The 15,140-nt window shown below is 51.6% G+C and overlaps 1 protein-coding gene across 2 annotated transcripts in view; it reads right to left on the bottom strand.

Moving 5' to 3' along the window:
* Window positions 1-14,935, bottom strand: part of STK32B (serine/threonine kinase 32B) — a 136,286-nt gene extending 121,351 nt beyond the window's left edge. For both annotated transcript variants that reach the window (XM_015594881.2, XM_025051857.1), the window contains exon 1: window positions 14,802-14,935. In XM_015594881.2, coding sequence (XP_015450367.1) covers window positions 14,802-14,920 — 119 coding nt within the window. In that variant the 5' untranslated portion in view covers window positions 14,921-14,935. The remainder of the gene's footprint in view (window positions 1-14,801) is intronic.
* Window positions 14,936-15,140: the final 205 nt, after the last annotated feature.

Below are 15,140 nucleotides of genomic sequence, written 5' to 3'. Positions count from 1 at the left end.
ATATATATTTTTTTTAATAAGAGCCTTGCTACCAGCTGTGACAGTGATATGTCACTGAGGTTTCGATTTGCATTTCCCTAAGGATCAGGGACATCGAACAGTTTTTCATATACTTGTTGGCCATTTGTATATCTTCTCTGGAGACATGTCCATTTGGGTCCTCTGCCCTTTTTAAAAATTGGGTTCTGTTTTTTCTATACTTAGTCGTAAGAGTTTCTTATGTAGTTTGGAAATTAGCTTCTTATCAGATCTATGGTTTACAAATTTTCTCCCATTCCGTAGGCCGCCTTTTCATTTTGCTGATTTCCAGCACTGCCGTGCAGAGGCTTTTAAAGTTTGATGTCACCCACTTGTCTTTTTTTGCTTTTGTTGCCTGTGCCTTTGGAGGTATTTCTAAAAAAAATCATTGCCAAGACCGACGTCAAGGAGCTTTTTCCTTATGTTTTCTTCCAGGAGTTTTATAGCTTCAGTCTTATGTTTAAGTCTTTACTCCATCTTGAGTTGATTTTTCTTGATGGTGTAAAATAAGGGTCCAATTTCATTCTTTTGCATGAGGACCTCTATTTTTGGATTTATTGAAGAGACTGCCTACACTTCCCCCCTCTGAGTATTCTTGGCTCACTTGTCAAAGATTAGTTGTCTGTAGGTGTGTAGGTTTATTTCTGGGCTCTCTGTTCTGTTCCACTGATCTACGTGTCTGTTTTTATGCCAGCGCCATACTGTTTTCATTACTATGACTTTGCAGACTAGTTTGAAATCAGAGAATGTGACGCCTCCAGCTTTGTTCTTCTTGCTCAAGATTATTTTGGCTATCGGGGTCTTTCGTGTTAGTTTTAATTCATATTAATTTTAAGATTATTTGTCCTATTTCTGTAAAATATGCTATGGAGATTTGATAGGGTTTGCACTGGATCTTAGAATGCTTTGGGTAGCATGGACATTGTAAACATTAGATTTCCCAATGCATGAACACAGGGTATCTTTCCATTTATCTGTGTCTTTCATTAATGTCATAGTTTTCAGTGTACACATCTTTCAGCAACTTGGTTAAATTTATTCTTATCTTATTGTTTTTGACACTATCGTAAATGGGATTGTTTTCTTAATTTCTTTTTTCAACAGTTTATTGTTATTAACTAGAAATGCATCTGACTTTCATATGTTGGTTTTGTATCATGCAACTTTACCGAATTCGTATATTAGTCCTAACAAGTTTTGGTGGAGTATTTAAGATTTTTTATATAGAGAATCATATCGCCTGCAAGCAAAGACAATTTTACTTCTTCCTTTCTGATTTGGAAGCCTTTTATTTCTCTTTCCTGTCTAATCGCTCTGGCCAGAGCTTCTAGGACTATGTTGGATAGAAGTGGTCAGACTGGACACCTCTGTCTCACTTCTGATCTTAGAGGGAAAGTTTGGTTTTTGTTGTTGTTGGTTTTATTTCTGTTTTTGCCATTGAGTATGTTGTCTGCTGTGGGCCTGTCACATGTGGCCTTTATGGTGTTGAAGGACATTCCTTCTATACCTAATTTCTTGAGAGTTTTTATCATGAAAGGATGTTGAATTTCGTCAAATGCTTTTTCTGCATCGGTTGAGATGATCATATGATTCTTATCCTTCATTCTGTTAATGATAATCTGTTAATACCACCTTTATTAATATGCATGTGTTGAAACATCTTTGCATCCGAGGGACAAATCCCACTTAATAATGGTGCATGATCCCTGTAATGTGCTGTTGGATTTGGTTTACTAGCATTTGGTTGAGAATTTTTCCATTTTTGTTCATCAGAAATATTGGTCTATAATTTTCTTTTCTTGTGGTGTCCTTATCTGGCTTTGGTATCAGAGTAATGCTGGCCTCGTAAAATGCATTTGGACGTGTTTCCTCTTCTTCGGTTTTCTTGGAAGAGTTCGAGGATTGGCATAATTCTTTAAGTGTTTGGTAGAATTCACCAGCGAAGCCATCTGGTCCTGATGAAGTTTTTGATTACTAATTCAGTCTCCTTATTTGTTATCAGTCTGCCCAGATTTTCAGTCTTCAGGGTTCAGTCTTGACAGGTCGCATATCTCTAGGAATTTATTCATTTCCTCTAGGTTATCCAACACCAGGGGCATAACTGTTCATAGTTTTCCCTTACGATCTTTGTATTTCTGTCGTATCAGTTGTAATGTCCTCTCTTTCATTTATAATTTTATCTACTTGATTCTTTCCTCTTCTTTTCTTAATCTAGCTAACAGTTTGTCAAATTTATTAATCTTTTCTAAAATTCAACACTTAGTTTCATCGATCTTTTCTATTGTTTCTCTAATCTCTATTTGAATTATTTCTGCTCTAATCTTTATTATTTCACTTCCTTCTGCTGACCTTGGGCTTCCTTTTTCTAGTTCCTTGAAATATAAATTTAGGTTGTTTATCTGAGATCTCTCTTTGTTTTTAACACAGACTTTTATCACTATAAACTTCCCTCTTAGAACGACGTTTGCTGCATTGCTTAGTTTTGGTTTGTTGTGTTTCCATTTTCATTTTTCTCAAAATGTTTTTTGATTTCCATTTTTATTTTATTTTATTTTTTTACCGTTTGGTGGTTCAGGAGCGTGTTGTTTAATTTCTACACATTTGTAAATTTTTCTACTTTCCTCCTGCTATTGATTGCTCATTTCATACCCTCGCGGATGGCAAAACACTTGATGTGATTTCAATCTTCTTAAATGTGTTAAGACTTGTTTTGTGGTCTTAACACACGATCTGTCCCGGAGGATGCTCTGAGTGTGCCTGAGAGGAGTAAATGAGATGGTTCTGCGCGGAGCCGCAGAGCCAAAGGCTGGAGCCGACGCCAGCCGAGGTGAGCTGGCGCCACTGCCAGCTGTGCATTCCCAGGACGAACATTAACAGCTGAATCTGAACCGAAGCACCCGGAGAGGCCTCCAGAGACACAGGCACTGAAGAGGAGATGGAGAGGACCAGGCCTGAGCCTGAAGCGCAGGCGCCACACTTTGCAGGTGGCTCCGTTTCGGGGACCGTGAGACCCACACCTGGGACAGCTCCACGTTTCTAGCTGATCGCCTTACGTAATGCAACCCGGTGGCTTTGCCCCTAAAGCGCCCTGCACAGGAGAAGCCCGCCTCCTTTTCTTGCCTGGAGTACATGAACCAAGGGGGCACTGCTGACACCCCAATCAGCGAACAGCACGTGGATGCGTGTGGACGTCAAACGCAGCTCTTCCTAAAGCAAGACCCCGGGATGACGGCTCACTTGGCGAAGGGCTGAGGTCTCCCGAGGCCAGGTGGGGTACAGTGCTCTCCGCGCCCCCCACTCGGATGTCTCCCCGGGGAACGACGTGCCCGTGGGCGGGAGGGTGTCCCTGCCCCTACTCCAGAGCTTCACATTCACAGCCCACTGCTGACCTCTGATCTCCCCACTCACCCACATCTCCCTAAAAGGGGAGAGGACCCCCGTCCGTGAGCTCGGAGCCTGGCATTCATCTGCTGAGCCTCAGAAAGCAAGCCTGGCTGTACTTTCCCACCGCCATCCGCAGGGGCTTGAGAGGCGTCTGGCCTCTGCTTCCTGCACGTTCCATACATGCCGCCGGCTGAACGGCTCAGTCATCTCAAGCCTCGCTGCACCCCCCGATCGTCGGGGAGCTTCCAAATGGTGATGCCTGGACCTTTGACTCGCCTCAACCGAAAATGGCGGGTGGGGGCCCAGCACCCACAGTCTTCTCGAGAAAGCCACCCCAAGGCCCCGGCGCTGCGTGATGTCAGGGCACTGAGGGGCAGTTTGGGTGACGACATTCAGGGTTCGCCCAGCACGACTCTCTGTTTCTGCAGCCCCGTGTGGTCCCTGGGTCCCTGCATCTGGGTTTGCGCTGGAGGAAGAAGGTTCCGATGTGGCCTCAAGTCCAAGCTGAGCTTTCCTAATCTGCTTTTGGCAGAACTGTGCAAGGAGGAGCAGAGGTTTTTGCCGAGATATTAATAAAGCGGCACCGTGACATCCGGCTCAGCGTCCCCGTGGGTCTGTCTCGCCGCCCCAGCCGTGCAGGAGGAAAGCGGTGTGGGAGGCCACGGAGGCCACACCTCCCTCCCAAACCACACAGAGCGTTCCGACCACCCTAAAAACAGAAGAGCTTATTTCAGTATATCTCGGCCAGCTTTGCGAGTGACTTTAAGTGGCTTACGACGTAAGTGTAGAAAACAAAGTGATGATAAAGATAGAAAAAGATGTGGGACCAAGGCATTTTAAAGGGCCAAGAAATGCAGACCGAGATGAAGGGGGCGGTGAACACACACGTTCGGGAGGGCGCATTCTTCGGGCGCCAAGAGCTCAGGCACCGTCGCATTTAATAACACTTTAAAATCTAAGAACTAGACACTAGTCCCATGTCACAGATGGTGAAACTGAGTCTCAATGGATCATCCCATGTCCTGCAGCCAGCGGCCCGAGACGCCAGTTCAGGCCTCCGTGCCTGGGGCTTCTCGATGCTTACAGTGCGACGCGGCCTCTCGAATGTGGTTTAGCTCTGAGCCGCCTTTTAATCAATGGGACGACGATGACACAGCCAGACACACAATGTTCATCATGAGAAGGAAAAAGCATTCAAGCTCCTCAGGAAAAGCAATTTTTTTTTTCCCCCAAGCACTAACTTCAGAGAAAACGTCAGGAAAATGGAACAGCGCGTGCGAAGCCCTGGACGAGCCCTGGGAGCACCGGGTGCTGGAGGCTCCGAGCAGGTGAGCACCCTGGGGTGCCAAGCGAGGTTAATGAATTTCCCGATGCTGTGAAGCTTAGAGAAGCTAAAAACCAGACAGAGAGACGAGAAAACGTAATCGAAAGCTGTGGAATAAAATTTCCTCACCGTGGGCTCCACCGATCTGGAACGTGCAGTAATTCAGAGAGGTAAAACCGAGCCGCTGAGGAGCCGATGCGTAACTTAAGCAAGACCGGAGGCGCCAATAGGTGTGCAAACATTCAGGAGCACGGGATCACATGGTGACAAAGATATGCTAATGAAGACACTTAATATATTCATTAAAATAGGTCCCCATGGTCCTGCTCCGTCTACACCTCATTAGGCTTTCTACTTCCTGCTCGATGCTGATACCTGCCTCGCCTGGGCTGTTCCTGTACCGATGACGACCTTGCCTCCTTAATTAAAATGACACTCGTCGCATGCCCTGACTTTAGTGGGACTTGCGGCTGAGAAGGGCAGCTTACGCCGCCAACCTGAACTATAATGTCTCATAAACCATCTCCGTAAGACCCGAGACTCCCTCGAGACTAATATCGGGCACGAAACCCGTGCCTGGCCCCGCGGTTCACGGGACATCGCATTACTCCCGGTACAGACCTCAGGCTGCGGACGGCACAGAAAGCGCCAAGTGGTTTAGATGGACTCGGTGTCCACCGCACGTCACACGAACGTCGTGCGCAATCAGGAGGGAAGATGGGCTCAGCCCCCTCTGCGTAAACGCTGTGCATGGCAGGGACTGCAAACCAGCCGGACACCCAGACCTGCCACCGTGTCCCCCATGCGACCCGTGCCACCAGAATGCAAAGCGAGGGCACGGTGTTGGGACGTGAAGGCCAAGCTCCCACACCTCGGACGCGACCCCTCAGCCCGGGGCTTCCTTCCTCCTGCTCCCGGTGACCCCGTCTCGTCTCCGGGATCAAATAGGACGTCGTCACCCCGCGGCCCGTCCAGATGAGCTAGACCACGTGGCTGAGTGTGCTGGGGCTGACGGCTTTCCTCGACGTGTTCCTTCAGATCGGAAAGCCCTTTATGGAACTAATGGCTAATAACATTCTGGAAAAAGAATCGATCTTCCTGGGAATGAAGGAAATGTGCAGTAAGATGATGACAAGGTGCCACCTTTTCTTGTCATTCAGATTAGCTACTGAGAAGGTGGAGAGAGAGGCATGCGTAGAGATTGCCCGTCAAGTGGTCACCTTCTGAGGTGCAATTTCACAGGATGTTTCAAAAAACCTTTTGGTCCCGTGTGTCGACTTCTAGGAATTAATATTTTAAGCAAATAATTAGGGATCAAAGTTTTATGATCATCATGATAGCTAATTCTGAGACGTAAGCTTCACTGGGTGCCAGACCCTCATTTTACATTGATTTTGTGGGGTTCACGCTCTGTGAAGCAGGAATTCCAGCTCAGAAGCGGTTAGGATGACACGGGCTGGCACACGGCAAGCGCTTCAAAGAGAAACTAACATGCACGGAGAATGCAGTGAATTTTTGATATTGCTATGATTATCATCGGTATTTGCCGTGAAAACAGCAATACACGTTCCACCGTGACACATAACGAAGTGAGATTCATTCCAGGTCGGATGATGCACTGTCGATAAATTTAATACGATGAACTATATTCCAAGATGAAGGAAACCAAACATCTGAGCATAGCGATGGTTCTTTAAAAGGCATCTGATAAAATTCAAAATCAATTCCGAACATTAAAAATAAAAAATCTCTTAGAAAAACAAGAGCGAAAAAGAGAACACCCTCAGGTTTATCAATGCAGCCAACCAAGGGAACAGGGTCAGAGCTATAATCACTGGAAAAGCGGAATACGTCACGCTTCATTCGGTGGAATATTCATTCCTACTATCAAGATTTCTGGGAGCCCGACCCGATAAACCAGAGCAGCACAACCAGGAAGGGAACACATTGTGGGGAACAGGGAAGATCGACAGGCTCAACCTTGACCCTCTAGGGCCCTGAGGACTCAGTTACCGTGTTGCTGCAGACGGTGAAAATGTGCACAGCAGAGGTCTCGCTGGGGACGCCACAGCAAGAAGAACGAATGGCCCTTGAGGTCCCCTGTGATGAATTTCTTAAGAAAATGCCACTCTTTTAGACTCCAGACTTTGCAAATTCCCACTCTGCCCTTTGCGAGCAACGTGGCCTCTAAGATACTGTCATTTACCGTCACCTCGCAGACGGTCCTCACGACGAAAGCACGAGTGGCCACTTACCTGAGAAGCACGCTCTCCTGAGAGCAGACATTTTTATGCATGATTCTCGACTTCCTGAGAACTGCACGGCCTCCTGCTGGGCGGGGGAGGTGTCTGAAAGCTGGACCGATTGCGATGCTCCTTGCCTGTCCCCCAACCCACGACTGGTGGTGTCTGCCCCTGGCCCGGGGCACAGCAGTCAATGTGCACATGAGATGAACGGTTTTCTTTAACCATTAAGGTGCTGCCTTTGGTTTTGCAAGTTGAGACGGATGCTCATGAAGCCTGCAATCCTTCTGATTTGATCACACGGTCTGGCTTATCCCTCTCTGCCCACCGAAGCTGGCTGTGCTTGGGCCCAGCTCTCAGGCCAGAAAGCAGACTGGGGGGCCGCCAAACCTCAGCCTCACAAAGCAGGAGAGAGAATCTAGGCTTCTGGCTATTAAAATGCATATGCGGCAAAAACCCTTCCTTAAGTGAAACCAAACGTAGGACGCTAACGCACAAGCAACGAGAACGCGGGGAGAGGCGAGTCGGAGGCCTGGTCCCTGCACTTTCAACCCTATCAGACCCCTGTGACCCCAAGGAACTTCCTGGACCCTCTGGGGCTCCACGGAAACCAAAGAAACCAGTGGACAGACTCTTAAGGACTTCAGTTTATGGCCGAGAAAAAACCACAGCCCACAAAAGGGATGTGGCAGATTTTCACACGACGGGCAAGATCTCCACGGCAGGTCTCAGGTGCCCTTTAGAAATTCCTTCGCGACGTCAAACAACTTTTATTGCATCAGCTAGAGAAGTGAAGGCAGCGCCGTGTTCTAGAAGGAGTAGGCCCTGGAGTCAGACAGGCTGGGCGTGAACCCCAGCTGCACCCCCGATAACCTGTGGGGCCCGCGCAGCTTCTCGGAGCCTCAGTTTCCTCGTCTGTGACGACATCTGCCACGTGGACCTGCACCCAGAAGGTGCCGCCTCCTCAGGGGGTCTCCCTGAGGTCACGAAGCGACGCTGAGCTTCCCCTTAGTCACCGTCTGAGAGGTCCCCGCACACTTCCTTCTTAGGCCTGCCAGAACCTTGCCTCCCACCGCGTCTGTATAATTGCGTGCTTTCCGCCTATCTCCCTGTCTAGTCTGGGAGAGGGGACGCTTCACGTGGGTGACGCCATGTCTGTTTAGCTCTGCGCGTGTCACCAGCCCTTAGGACAGTGCCAGCACATGACAGGTATGTAATCAAATATACTGAACGATGAGCTAACATGAACCCTGAAACAGTACGGTGCTGTGGTACAGAGCACGCCAACGGCCTCGTCCGAAGCACGGTCCACTCGTTCCCGGGCCACTGACCTTCCCTCTGCCTCAGCCATCTCCTCTGCAAATGGAGAAGCAGCGTGCCCGCCCAGCAGGGCCCTTGGGGAGAATGGACGAGCGGAGCCGTATGAGGCACTTAGCACAATGCCAGGCACCCAGCAAGCGCCTAATAAATGTTAGCTATTACAAGTAGCTCCCTGTCCGACTGCAAACTGAGGATGATAACATCCACCTTTCGAGATGGTTCTGAGGATAAATCAAGATAAACAGAAATGGAGCCATGCACCACAGGTGACCCATCACCTCGGCGGCCCGGTACCATGATGAGGCACTGAAGAAGCGGGGGTGCACTGAATCACCCCTCACGGGCCGAGGGCAGTCCCGGTGTCAGGCAGACACGTGGGAAGGCACGGCGAGCAGCCACAGAAACGGGCGCAGGAAGGCATCATGCTGGGGCAGGAGGTGGGGGAAGCGGAGCACTTGGAAGACCGCCGGCGGTCCCAGGCGCGTCCTGGCTCTCCCACGTGATCCCGGGCAAGTCCCACGCCTCTCTGATTGACAGCTAGGTCCCCATTCCCCCAGAGGAGCTGTCCGAAGCACCAGGACCAATCCCCAGGGTCCACCTCCGCCCTCCCTGAGCCCTGTGTTTGCACAGCTCGACCCTCTGGATGTCAGAACTCAGGCTGGTCCATCCCGTTATCCACACGCGGGGCCCATGTCTTGCCCCCTTAAGAACAACAAACCTTCATCACTTAAAATTGAACTTGGGAAAGCACGAGCTGAAGTTCCCAGTCATACGAACGAACCCCGGAACAGTAAGGAATAAGGGGGGACCCGGGACCAGACAGCATCACCTCTGACCCCTTTCCATCTCGGGGGTCACCGTGGCGATGGAGACAGACGAAAACTTTACCAAATGGGGGAATTGGGAAAACCCCCATGAGCCTTTTCTGTTTCTGTGTCCGGGACGAACCAGGAGCTCACCTGGCCCCCGAGTCACGGTGGATACTTGTCATCTCTGTCGTGTGTAATTTACCCCAGGGCCCTAAAGGACAGTGACTACACAAGAGGTAAGAGAGCAGGGGACGGGGTCGACCGTCGGTGGAGCGTCTCCCTCTCTCCCCGGTGCGCTCTGTGAGGATGGGGAGTCACTGTCTCGCTCGCTCCTATCACTCACGTCTAGCACCGTGTGTGGCACATCGCAGGCCCGCAGCAAACGTTAAACGCATTGACTCCTGGACGTCAGATGCTGGGATACAGAGATCAATAAGGCACAGTCCCGTGCCCCGAGCGGCTTGCTGCTAATGCAGGAAACAGACATACGAACAAATACACGTGATCGAGCTGCCTCGTACCAGAACAGAGTCTAGAAGAAAGCTCCGCCGGGGGCTGGGGGTCGGTCCTGAGGAAGCTGGATGGAGGCGTCGCCACCTGGACGAAACTCCGAGGAGGCAGAAGCCTCACCCTTCTCTTCATCTGTGAGACCTCAGAAATTAAGACAGTGCCTGGTACCCAGTAAGGGCCTAGTGAGCATCTATCTCATGAGAGACGACTTGTGGGATGATGAGCAGAAGTTCTCACTCTGCAGAAAGGGGAGAACGTGTTCCAGGCAGAAGGGCCAGCCATGGGCGAAGACCCGGAGAGATGAAAACAGCAAGGTGCCTTACGGGTACCTCTGATCGGACACCACGGCTGGGACGAAAATGTACCAAGATGGCAGCCGGGGTGGGTGTCCAGGCGGAGGGGTTCGCACGGTGTCAGAGGCCACGTCACGGAGACACTTAGCCTGTGGGCTTTGGGAGAAGCAGAAGAAGGGTGGGCTCAGATCTGCACCTTGATGAGATGTGCCCGGTGCTCGGGACTAAATGTTTGTGTCCTGCAAAACTTTACAGAGTGAAACCCTAGACCCCGGGCTGATAGTGGTAGGAGGCGGGGCCTTTGAGAGCCGATCAGGGCATGAGGCGGGAGACTGAAGAGAGATGGTCTCTCTCTCCACTGTGAGTTCCTAGCAGGACAGCCTTCCCCGCTGCAGGAAAAGGGCCCGCGTCAGAAACCGACCCCGCCGGCCCCCTGATCTCGGACCCGTCTGTTGTTTACGCCCCCTCGGCCTCTGGTAAGTGTCGCGACAGCCCGAGCTGGCTCAGACGCCCCCTGCAGGACGAGCTGGATGATGGCTGGCTGAACGCGGAACCACTAGTCGGAAGGTCGAGCAAGACTCAAGGCCAAAGATGATTATTTCACAGACGTGAGGCTGCTCGGCACACGGTGACCCGGAGGGGCTTCTGCCCTCCGCCCAAGGTCCCCGGGGGCTTCCGGTTGCTGTCCTCCCCCCCGACCTCCTCTCCCACGTCCCTGCTTCAGGGAGGGCAGCTCCGTCTCCAAACACTTTATGTAGTTTACTCATCAAAGGTCTCAGTGCTTTAAAAAAAATTAGCCATGAATTTAAATGCTTCTTTCTTGGCACATAGAGATCCGTGTCTTGCCTCAGTCCACCGCTACTCGGGGAAGGTTCTAGAAACATACCCTTGCTATGAGAACAGTTGAAACTGATTCCGGGTATCCGCTCTCACCCTATTCTGCCAGGTATTCGTTCCCACGGTTACGTCAGCAGTAGGTTGGGCAGAGGAGGCACTTGCCCGATTTTAAATAAAACATTTCAACAGCTAGTCTAGTAAATATTACCGGTCAAGTAAGTAGAAATGGATTTTGGAAACACAGTCTGAAAACACAAATGAACTACCCGCCTACTGCCATTTATTCAAGATAAAAATCTGGTACTGAAAAGTCAGGTCTCATCTTCTAAAGTCGGCCTGCTCTCACGTCCACTGACACAAGAAAGACAGCATGTCGTCCAGCCGGAGGCCAACCTGAAGGATGAGTGCTCATAACATCGATCCCAGCGAAGGGCTGTGACGCAGTGGTGCCCTCGTGCCCAGGACTGGGAGGGCTTTGCTGGACGATGCCCCATTTGGTCCCTACAGCAACCCTATTATGCGGTTATCCTTTTATTAAACCTTAATCACCACCTAACGACTCCGTCTCCAGATACAGCCACACTGAGGGTTAGGGCTGTGACGTATGACCAGGCGAGAGGGGACACAATTCGGTCCAGAGACGCCTCAGAGCCTGCAGGAGGCAGAGCCGGGATTAGAACTTGGGCGGTTCGACTTCAGAGCAGCAGTGAGACAGGTCCCCATCTCTGCCCTCGCCTCCTCCTCCGCTCCCACCCCCCAGGGACCCGCTAATGCACCCCCCTCACGGGGAGTGATCCTTCTCGCCCCTTCTCCCCTTTGCCCTGGGTGTCTTAAGCCCACGGGTTACGAAAGATCTTTGTTTCCGAACCGGGTGAAAATATTGCGCCTGACGAGCAGCTCGGGTCAGCACGGGTGCGGGAGCTCACGTGATTCGTCCTTTAGAGATGAAACTGTCGCGAAAGCTAATCCATGTCCCGCCTTCGCCTGCGCCGGTTACGGAGCGGATCAGCTCGAGAGAAGGATGATGAATTCAAGGCGGCAGTGTCCTAGGAAGCCAGTGAGCAAGGCCACGCTGTTCCCGCCAGGGCAGGAGAGGCGGCCGGACGGAGGCCCAGCCGGCCGGGCTCCGTGCGGGGGAGACGGGGGTGTGGGGGCTACGCCGGGAAGGGCCAGGGCTTCTCCCAGCGGCTGGGTAGAGGGCTCACGAGGGTGGGCCGGGAAGCCAGATGGCCTGAGTTCAAGGCCCGTCTCCTCTACGTACTAGAAGAGTGACTCAGTTTACCCCAGCTGCAAAACGCGGTAATGATGTCAAAATGAAAGGAAGCGAAAGAGGCTCTTAGGTGGTAAAAAGAAGAAAGAAGCCGAAGAAGACACTGACCAATGCCAGTGAACTCAGCGGGCGCTTCCCAACCAGCGCTAAAACCCGTCGGCCCCGGGGGATCGCCCGGAGCTCGGTCGATTTGGGCAAGGTCAGGAGCTGCTTCGAGCCCGGCTTTCCCGCACCGAACTCTCAGGCCGTCATGAAGACTGCGGTCCTGACACGAAGCACAGGGAGCAAGCGCTGACCACGTGGCCGGCACGGTCGCCCCGTCCTCGGGAACGGCTCCCAGTCTCCCTCGGCAGGTCCCCTCCCTCCTTCCCCTGCTTCCCCCACCGACTCCAGAATGGGCACAGGATCCGAGCCGGGTCCACCACGCCAGCCGGCGACCCTCGGCCTCTGCTGGGGCCGTTCCCTCGGAGAGACTGGAACGGCCAGTGGTCAGCATGAGTCGTGGCTGTCAGGATAAAGTGAACACAGGGCACAGCAGGATATAGAGACCGAGTCAGCTGGAAGTACACTTTTTAGCTATAAAACCCAAGAAATTGCCTTTTGTGCCGAAGCAAGGGTAAGTCTGTCCCCTAAACCTAAGTACTGACCAATGGATTGTCACTCACTGTCTGAAGGGGCATCATCTATCTGTCATCCATCCATCAGCATGTATAAGCGCGCACATATATAGAACCTTGGACGGTGAACATTTTCAGGGACAGAAGATACACTTTCATATTTTTTCCCCTCAGGTAATTCTCGAAACAGTCCTAGCAGTAAACGGGATTATTATCTCCATCAACAGGGGAGACATGGAGGCCAGAGAGTTTGAGAGGCGACTCCAAAATCAAACAGCAGGTCCACCCGCTTCTTGCCGACGACGGGAATACGACGTCATCAGAAGCTGACGTTTGCAGAGTGTACGCATTTACCCAGCACTTCACGGAATTAAGGGGTGTCTGTCATTATCTGTTGGCGTCTTGGAGACCATGAACAGAGCATCAAGAAAACAGTGCCTGACAAGGGGCAGCTCTGCCATCAGCCCCCTCCGACACCTGTCACAGCTCAGACATTCATCCGACCCCCTTGGCTCACTCGGAGGGCTCCCCCGTGGGAAAGCCTGCATGGAGGGGTCCCCCGTGGGAAAGCCTGCACGGAGCGGTCCCCCGTGGGAAAGCCTGCACACAGAGACCTCTGTCTCAGCATTCCTTACGTCGGCAAGAACGTTACAACAGCCCCACGTGACCTCCACGGCAGGATTAAAGTTCGATGTCTGGTCGAATGTCTCTAAAGTGGAAGGTTCTATGGCCATGAGAAAGGATTTAGGAAAAGTCTGCGATCGTGAGATCACGCTCTTACGAGACCACGGATTTGAAGAAGCAGAATACAAAATGTCACGCGTGCGTCTTACACCAACGACAGACATGGACATGACGGAAGCGGGACAAGAGGCGGCACACGCCAAAACACGGCCCGGACGCGCCCGGAGCCCGGATCCCCGCTGCCTTCCCAGGTGTCTCCTTTTCTGGATTTCGCCACGAACGTTGTCGCTTTCCTGATTTGAAATTTGCTTTTAAAAAAATCGCTCGTACAGCAACCAAAACACGAAGGGGCCGATGCCCCCCAGACGACCACGCTGTGTGAACCACGGCCGGAGACACGGCCCTCCCTGCGCTCTGCTCCAGGGCCCAAGCTTGCGTTTCGAAAGCCTGCTGCTCAGGTGCTGGTGCCTAACACGCGCTTTGGCTTTTCCCCAGCGAAACGCCCGAGTCTGTGGGGTCCGCCAGCTAAACCTTGATTTTTTTTCAAACAGGACAACAGATGCCCCCCACCCTTGTTCTGTCACCCGGTGTTCAGAGTGCTTCTATGAGGCACAGTCGGAATAACTGGTAGTGGGAAGCGCACAGGCCGGACCAGACTCTCCCAGCCGGGGTGGCCGTTGATCGAGGAGCCGTCAACTGAGATGAAGAAGGAAAGAGAATCTGTTTCCTGTCCCCTCCCCCATCAACAAACCCCACCTCAGGAGACATTTAGTCCGTGCCGCTTGCGGGTCCGACACTGCGTTAGACTCCCAGAAACAATGAATCTAGAGACAGCTCTCGCTTTTGAAGCCTCCTGGCCAAAGTACCTCATGAGCTGGGCGAAAGGGACACACAGGGTTTGGTTAGAGGAAGCTGGGCAGCCAGGGGAGATGGAAGTTTCCAGAAGAGGAGATGTCACATCCAAAAGCAGAAAGGCAGGGGGCCATCAGCAGGGGGGCATTTTTTGGGGGGGGATGCAAATTTAAAGCAGAGATAATAACCAGGGATGTGATAGAGAGAAGGTTCCAGAACATGGATCCCAGTGGGCCGTGTGGGCTGGATGCAGAACTCAGAAGTCAGCAGCATGTCCACACGGGCAGCCATCTGAGTCTTCCTTGTTATCGATACGACAGGTGTGATTTTCTGAAAAGTCAAACTCCCCGAGAAGACGTCACTTGGCATTCACTTACCACGCTCCACGTGTTCCCAGACAGATGAAAACCTTCTCTTCCAGATTTATTTTCAATTCTGATTCATCAGGTTAGAGAAGAACTAACGTGAAAATTAAACGTCTAATTTCATCGGAAAATGTACCGTGCAAAAACAGGCACCAGAAAATGTACTCTGCGAAATATCCACATGAATATTTACAGCACAAGATGCCTTCCATCAGAGCCGTGCTGGCCTTTGGTCCCATAACCAGGGGACCAAGGGCCCGGACGGGGTCACTCACCACAGATTGACCAGGAAAGGGTGCTCCAGCCCCTGCATGATCTGGAGCTCCCGGAAGACGTTGCGAACCTCGTCCCTCTCGATGCACTGCTGCTTGTTCATGTACTTCATCGCGTACATTTGCTTCGTGTCTCGCTTCTGCACGATGCATACCTGAGCGACAAACGGGAGAACGTTCAGGCCAGCGGTTTAACCAGGAAGCAGCGGCCCTCCCTGCGCTCTGCTCCAGGGCCCAAGCTTGCGTTTCGAAAGCCTGCTGGTGGCGCGGCTCTGCTGTGCCACCACCTGCCACACCTGTCAGATGGAGGAGCCGGACCACGTTCACCTGTTTCTTAGATAT

Source organism: Pteropus alecto, unplaced genomic scaffold (genome assembly GCF_000325575.1).
Source record: "Pteropus alecto unplaced genomic scaffold, ASM32557v1 scaffold5, whole genome shotgun sequence".
Taxonomy (NCBI): domain Eukaryota; kingdom Metazoa; phylum Chordata; class Mammalia; order Chiroptera; family Pteropodidae; genus Pteropus; species Pteropus alecto.
This window is presented reverse-complemented; position numbering and strand designations above follow the sequence as displayed.